We start from the raw sequence: 7,755 nt of genomic DNA on the forward strand, positions 1-7,755 counted from the left end.
AGACTAACACGGCTGCTACTCTGAAATCTGATTCCTTAGCTGTATTCGTGGCTCCGAGTCTGACACTGCCTCTTTCTGCCTCAGTTTCCCTGATTATAAGATGGGGGTAATGTTCCCTTCCTCCCACCTGGGACCCTGGCAAAGGCGGGAGAAGGCTTTTGGAGGTTGAAGTGATGTTTCCAGATGAAAGCTCTGAAAAAAACCAAAGTGGACCAATTGGTTTTCTTTCTTTCGTCCTTCCATTAAAAACTTATGTTCACTGACTGAATTGAAACTCTCCCAAGCTCTGGACAGGAAAGAGTTAAGGATCATGGGATCTCTTCAGCCAGCCCAGAGTTTTTGCATGCACGATGGAGGTGTGAAGCCATCAGTGGCAAGGGTGAACGATCACCAATCAAATTTGGAAGAAGAGAGTTGACAGGACAGGATGGTCCCCGGCTTTGGAGTCGACACTTTTCTGGTGCTTGCATTTCAGTGTAGAGTATATAGAGCAATATGAACAAGGGGCCGACAGTTTAGCTCGTACTGACTTCACTCGTGCCTTAATGTGGCCGGTTGTAAAATGAGGCAAATATCTAGATGAGCTGATGTACCCCCGGAAGACCTGTGTGTACCCCTGGGGTACACGGACCCCTGGCTGAGAACCGCTGATCTCCACTAATGCACAAGGGAATTGGCCTCAGTACACATTGGCATCACCTGATTAGCCAGTGTCACATGCAGGGCTGTGAAATCTCCCATCTCCGGGCCCACCAAGATGTCATGGGGCAGCCCCAGCCGATCCCCCAGGGGGCAGGTATTTGCCAACCTGCCTGAGAAAACCACAGCCAGATGCTTCCTCGCTGTTCTGCTCACTGCAGCAAGCACCCGGGCACCATGTGGGTGGCTCTGCCCCTCTGCCTGCTGTCCGCTCTCCTGGCCACAGGTGAGTCCCGTCCGTCCCCAGGCACAGGGAGCCGGGTGGTGGGGGCGGGATTTCACCTGGGGAACGTGCCGCTGTGGATGGCGGATTCTGGGGTCAGGATGGAATTTGTGGGTAAAACCAGCGAGAGGAAAACCCGGGGCCATGTCCCCCGACTGAATTGGGGAGAGCAGGGAGTGGAGCCTGGGACTCCCACAGCCCATGCTAGGGGCCTGGCCAGTGGGTCTGAGTCCGTCTGTCCTTCCTTCTTCTCGTTCCTTCTCCAGCTCTCACCCGGGCTTGGGGTCATCCCGATGAGCAGCACCACCCCCATCCACATGTAATCCTGCTTGGAAATGTTCCCCTGCCCATCAGCGCTGAGATTCCTGCCAGGACTCCTGGCTTCATTCCCCGGGTTTCAAAGGGGAATGGGGGTGCAACGGGTGGGGGCTGGGAGCCAGGACTTCTGGGCTCATTCCCCAGCTGTAGAAGAGGGCTGGGGTGTAGTGAGTTTGAGCGGAGATGGCTGCAAATCAGGACTCCCGGGTTCTGTCCGTGGCCTGAAAGAGGAGTGGGGTCTCATGGGTTAGAGTGAGCTGGGAGTCAGGAGTGAGGAGTTCTCGACTGTCTTCTTGGTTCTAACCCTGAATTGAACACATCTTTTTTCTACCTCAGTTTCCATATTTCTTTGATAGTGATAATATAATATGATAATATAACTTTGCTACATTCTAGGGACATAGAAGGGGCAGGGGAAGGCATTCTGAGGTTTAATTGATGTTTCCACATGAAAGCTCTAAAAAAACCAAAGTGGGCAAATTTCTTTCTTTCTTTCTTTCTTTCTTTCTTTCTTTCTTAAAAACCTTACACGCACATCATGAATTTAAAGGCCCCCACGCTATGGAGAGGAAAGAGTTGATGCTCCTGGGATCGCTGGCTGGAGGTGCACAGCCATCTATCCAAAGGCTTAACAAGCATCAATCGTATTCTGAAGAAGAGAATTGGGAGGATCAGCGATGAAAAGTGGGCTGAAGTCGAGTGTGGCTGAGCTGACGTAACTCTGAGAGGCAGAGGCCTGGACCAGAGATTTACGACGGGGTGTGTGTGTGTGTGTGTGTGTGTGTGTGAAAGGTTCACCGCAAAGCCAGGCAGAAACCCCTCCTCAGAGCAGCTGAATTCTTGTTTTTCTGTCTACACAGACGTGTGGGGTTTGTTCGCAGGCACAAGCTGCACCCCAGATAGCCACGTCAGCAGCTGAAAATGTATTCTAGCCACAGACACTCAGGCAGCAAACAGACTTGTCTGCAGTGTTGAGTCAGATACAAATGACCAGCTAGCAAGATGCCTTTCCCCATCCGGAGAGTTAAATGGAACTGGGCAGAACTGCTGCAAAAGCAGGTGGCATTTCTCCAAGATCTGCCTGCCCACACGTTCAGTGAGGAGGCATTGGTGGTAACAACTCCCACAGCGCCACCTCTTGGTTCCTGGTGGTATTTCGCCCACGGGCACTGCCTGGGGAGGGGTGGGGAGCCGGGGTTTGTACCGAGAAGGGATTTTTCCAACCTCCAGGGAGCGCTCTGCAATGCGAGGTGTGTGCGTCCAGAGAGCTATCGTGCTCCGGCCCCCTGCAGCCCTGCGCCCCCTCGGAAGGGACCTGCGTCACCGTCGTGGCAGAGATCAGGCTGGGTGAGTGAAAGAACATTCCTACTAAGTGTAGACACCATTGTCCTCCTGAAGCCAGGGGTCGAACCCAGGAGTCCTGGCTCCCACCCCCTCCTCCTACTCTAACCAATAGCCTCCGCTCCTCTCCAGGAGCAGGGACTGCTCAGTCTGGAAAGATAATGTCATAGACAGGGGATGGGATGAGATGGGGAATTGCAGTGGGTGACTGTGGGGCCTGGATCAGACAGAAGAGAGGATTTTATTGGGGGTCGGGGGAAAGATGAGATTAGTTGGGGGTGGGGTGGATGGAACAAAACGGGAGGATGGAGCAGCTGGGGATCCATTGGGGAGCTCAGAGGTGATTCTCTGTTTCTCTTCCACAGAGGGAAACTACTTCTCCTACACGGCTAAATCGTGCCTGGAGCCCAAGAACTGTGAGTCCGGTCCCTTCTCGCTGACCTACGCGCAGAATGTCACCATGCGGGCGAACATCGCCTGCTGTGACACCGACGGCTGCAACGCCGGGGCCATCCCAGGTGTGTGTCTGCTGCAAACCTAGAGCTCTGCTCCGGCCACACCTGCCTGGAGAGAACCCAGGAGTCCTGGCTCCCAGCCTCACCCCCCACCTCTAACCCATAGACCCCACTTCCCTCCCACAGCTGGTGACAGAACCCAGGAGTCCTGGCTCCCAGCTCCCCTGCTCTAATCACTAGACCCCACTCCCTTCCCCGAGCTGGGATCGAGCCCAGCGTGTGGTGACTCCCCACCCCTGGCTGACTGTGTGTGTCTGACTGTTCTCAGTGCCAACTGTGAGCTCCGTCCCCAATGGCCGGCAGTGCCAGATGGTTTTCATAGTGGATCGTTTTGACAAGCAGCCGGTGGGGATGTTGGCCTGCACCGGCGCCGAGGACCATTGTGTTGAGGAATCTGGGATATTAACACTGGGTAAGTCCTCCAGATGGGGGCGGGGTCTGAACACAGAGTACGAGGTGGAGCCCAGGTGTCCTGGCTCAGTCCCAGCCCCCCTTGCTCTGACCCACTAGACTCCACTCCCCTGGCAGAGTTGCAGAGAGAACCCTGGAGTCCTACTTGCCGAGATGCCAAAGGAGCACCCAAGGAGGATAAGGCCACTGCGGAGAAACTAAATGAATTCTGTGCATCGGTCTTCACGGCTGAGGCTGGGAGGGAGATTCCCAAACCTGAGCCATTCTGTTTTCATAACAAATCTGAGGAACTGTCCCAGATTGAGGAGTCATTACAGGAGTCTTTGCAAGAAATTGATAAATTAAACAGTAATAAGTCACCAGGACCAGATGGGATTCGCCCAAGAGTTCGGAAGGAACTCAAATGTCAAATTACAGAACTACTAACTGTGGTTTGTAACCTACCATTTAAATCAGCTTCTGTCCCAAATGGCTGGAGGATGGCTAATGACATGCCAATTTCTAAAAAGGGCTCCAGAGGTGATCCCATGAACAACAGGCCAATAAGTCTGACTTCAGTATTGGGCAAACTCATTGAAACTATAGGAAAGAAGAGAACTATCAGTCACATAGATTAACATAATTTGTTGGGGAAGGGTCAACATGGTTTCGGTAAAGGAAAATCACGCCTCACCAATCTACTAGAATTCTCTGAGGGGGTCAACAAGCGTGTGGACAAGGGGGATCCCATGAATATAATGTACTTAGATTTAGAAAGCGTCCCTCACCAAAGGCTCTTAAGCAAAGTGAACTGTCATGGGATAAAATCCTCTTATGGCTCAGTAACTGGTTAAAAGATAGGGAAAAAAGGGTAGGAAAAATGGTCAGTGTTCAGAACGGAGAGAGGTAAATAGTGGGAGTCCCCCAGGGATCTGCACTGGGCCCAGTCCTATTCACCATATTCCGAAATGTTCTGGAAAAAGGGGTAAATAGTGAGGTGGCAAAATTTGCAGAAGATACAAACCTACTCAAGATAGTTAAGTCCAAAGGAGACTGCGAAGAGGTACTAAAGGATCTCTCAGAACTGGGTGACTGGGCAACAAAACGGCAGATGAAATTCAATGTTGATAAATGCAAAGTAATGCACATGGGCAAACGTAATCCCAACTAGACATACACAATGATGGGTCAAATTTACCACTCAAGAAAGATCTTGGAGTCATAGTGGAGAGTTCTCTGAAATCATCCACTCCATGTGCAGCGGCCGTGAAGAAAGCGAACAGAATGCTGGGAATCATTAAGAAAGGGACAGAGAATAAGACAGACAATAGCATGTTGCCTCTATATAAATCCATGGGACGCCCACAGCTTGAACACTGCGTACGGATGTGGTCGCCCCTTCTCAAAAAAGAGATATTGGAATTGGAAAAGCTTCAGAAAAGCCCAACCAAAATGATGAGGGGGATGGAAGTGCTGCCATATGAGGAGAGATTAATAAGAGTGGGACTTTTCACCTTGGAAAAGAGACGGCTAAGGGGGCATATGATCGAGGTCTTGAGAAGATTGAAGGGTGTGGAGGAAGGAAATAAGGAAGAGTTATTTACTCCTCCTAACATAAGAACGGGGGGTCACCACAGGCAGCAGGATTAAAACAAACAAAAGGCAGTACTGCTTCACACAATGCACAGTCAACCTGTGGAACTCCTTGCCAGAGGATGTTTTGAAGGCCAAGACTATAACAGGGTTCAAACAGGAACGAGAGAAGTTCCTGGAGGACAGGTCCATCTGTGGCTATTAGCCAGGGTGGGCAGGGATGGTGGCCCTAGCCTCTGTTTGCCAGGAGCTGGGAATGGGCGACAGGGGATGGATCACCGGAAGGTTCCCTGTTCTGTTCATTCCCTCTGGGGCACCTGGCATTGGCCAGAGGATACTGGGCTAGATGGACCTTTGGTGTAGCCCAGGAGGACCGTTCCTCTGTTATGTTCTCACTTTGTTCCAGCCCCCTGCTCTGCGCACGAGACCCCACTCTGCCTGCAGAGCCGGGTGCAGTCCTGGTGGGAGGGGAGTGTGTGAGAAACCACATGGGGGTCAGGGGAGGGGATGTGGGAGCCCCTGATGACGTCTCTCTCCCCCCGTCCAGGTAACATCACCGTGAAGAAGGCTGTGGCTGGATGTGCCTCCCCTGGCGCTTGCATGAAGAGAGAGGGGGAGAGGAAATACGCCCAGGGCGTGGTGAAGATGCTGAGCCGGGCCGAGTGCTACCCAGCTCCCAGGGCCGGTGGAGGCATCGGGCAGCCCTGAGCCCCAGTCTGGCGTCCTGCCCTTCTGCTGTGTGCCGGGCTGAAGTGCACCTCCCTTCAGCAGCCACCGGCTGCTGCTTCTCTTTGGGGGGATTGCGGGTTTCTTTTGTGCATTGGCTGAATCAAGCGAGTTGTGGGGAAAGCACCCCCCTAGCTCCTTGTCCCCTGACCGCCCCGTACCGGGCCCCCCCCGCCCCTATCTGTGCACAAGTGATGCTGGCAGGAAGAGAACCCGGGAGTCCTGACTCCCAGTAATCCCCCCAGTAACCCACCAGAGCCCACTCCCTTCTGAAAGCCAGGGATAGAGCCCAGGAGTCCTGGCTCCCAAGCCCCCTGCTCTAACCACTGGACCCCTCTCCCCTTGCAGGGCCAGGGAATGGAACCCAGGAGTCCTGCCTGGACCCCCTCCCGGAAGGCAAGGCCCATGGCTGGGGGAAAGGCACCGGCGGGCTAAGCTCCCCTGGGGAAGGAGGGCTGTGGGAAGGAGAGGCCGTGGCTCACCCAGCTGTCCAGGCGGGCGGGAACGCCCTGGAGGGGAGCAATGTCCTTCTAGGTTGATTTTGCAGGGCTCAGTTCGTCCCGCTCTCTGGGGCGGCTCCACTGGGAGTGACGGGCTCAGGGAGGGTGTCAGGAAACAGGGCAGATCCCCCCAGCCGGTGGTGCTCTGTGAGCAGATTTCACCCAGTGTGAACTCCTGGATCGCTGCCCCCGTCTGACCCCGGAGTCACAGCCAGTCCCCTCAGATACTCTCAGACAAGCCGGACTTTGGGAGGAAACCTCACGTACACCCCAAACCAGCCCACCAAGGTTGTCCCCTGCCCCAGGAGACTGGTCACTTACCCCAGAGCCACGGGACCCCAGATCCTACACCAAAGGCAATGCTGGCAGCCAGGTCTGTAGGAAACTCGCTAAAGGTTCATGAGCTAAGGAAAGGGAATGAGGGTCACGAGGGGTTAAAGCCGGTAAAATTCATACCCAGGTGAGTCGCAGTCTGTAATTCCAAACGGTGGCGGTGATGGAAGAAACTGCCATTTTCCCAAGTCTTTTCAGGTGCCCCCAGACGGTCTCCAGGGCTCCCCGCTTTGCATCCGGTTCCGGTCCCTGTAAGAGTCCAGCCGGCCCAGTGAGGCAGGATCCTTCCCTGAATCCATCCTTACAGCTTCTTCTCCCAGAGAACAAGCTGGCAGGGCCCCCACCCACGTGGGCTTTGCCTTCGATGGGGGGAGGGAGGAACGCGGCGGTCAGCACACACGATGGCCCCTGCCTTTGGGGTCAGCACTTTTCTGGTGCTAAAGTTCCTCCTTAGCATCCCTCCGGCATCTCTGCTGGGTCAGTGAGTCCCAGGGCTGTGCTCAGGGTGAATGGTTGTTACTCCGTTAAAAGAGCAGACGGGGAAGGGAAAACCATACCACGGCCCATTGGTTTTCATTAAATCGAAACTCCAAACACACTCTTCTACCTTCGCCATCCCTTTGATCTAGGCCAGGAGCTCTCGACCTTTCCAGACAGCTGTACCCCTTGCGGGAGTCTGATGTGTCTTGGGTACCCCCAGTTTCCCGTCACTTAAAAACGACTTGCTCACAAAACCAGCCATAAAAATGCACAAGGTCACGGCCATGCTGCTGCTGACAAGCTGCTTCCTTTCTCATTTCCGCCATTATAAAATAACTGGGCGGGAACGCAGGACAAATCCTGCACTGGCATTTCAGTGTAGAGTATATAGAGCAATATGAACAAGGGGTCGACAGTTTAGCTCTTACTGACTTCACTCGTGCCTTAAAGTGGCTGATTGTAAAACGAGGCAAATATCTAGATGAGCTGATGTGCCCCCGAAAGACCTGTGCGTACCCCTGGGGTACACGGACCCCTGGCTGAGAACCGCTGATCTCCACTAATGCACAAGGGAATTGGCCTCAGTACACATTGGCATCACCTGATCAGCCAGTGTCACATGCAGGGCTGTGAAATC

General features: G+C 53.7%; 1 protein-coding gene across 1 annotated transcript; it reads left to right on the forward strand.

Annotated features, from left to right (window-relative positions):
• The first annotated feature begins 831 nt into the window (after nucleotides 1–831).
• LOC144279631 (phospholipase A2 inhibitor and Ly6/PLAUR domain-containing protein-like) lies at nucleotides 832–5,787 on the forward strand. Its single transcript, XM_077841206.1, has 5 exons — nucleotides 832–925; nucleotides 2,471–2,587; nucleotides 2,947–3,099; nucleotides 3,365–3,508; nucleotides 5,627–5,787. The coding sequence occupies exons 1-5, from the start codon at nucleotides 832–834 to the stop codon at nucleotides 5,785–5,787; spliced, it is 669 nt and encodes a 222-aa protein (XP_077697332.1).
• The last annotated feature ends 1,968 nt before the right edge of the window (nucleotides 5,788–7,755 follow it).

This window comes from Eretmochelys imbricata, chromosome 24, assembly GCF_965152235.1.
Source record: "Eretmochelys imbricata isolate rEreImb1 chromosome 24, rEreImb1.hap1, whole genome shotgun sequence".
NCBI lineage: Eukaryota > Metazoa > Chordata > Testudines > Cheloniidae > Eretmochelys > Eretmochelys imbricata.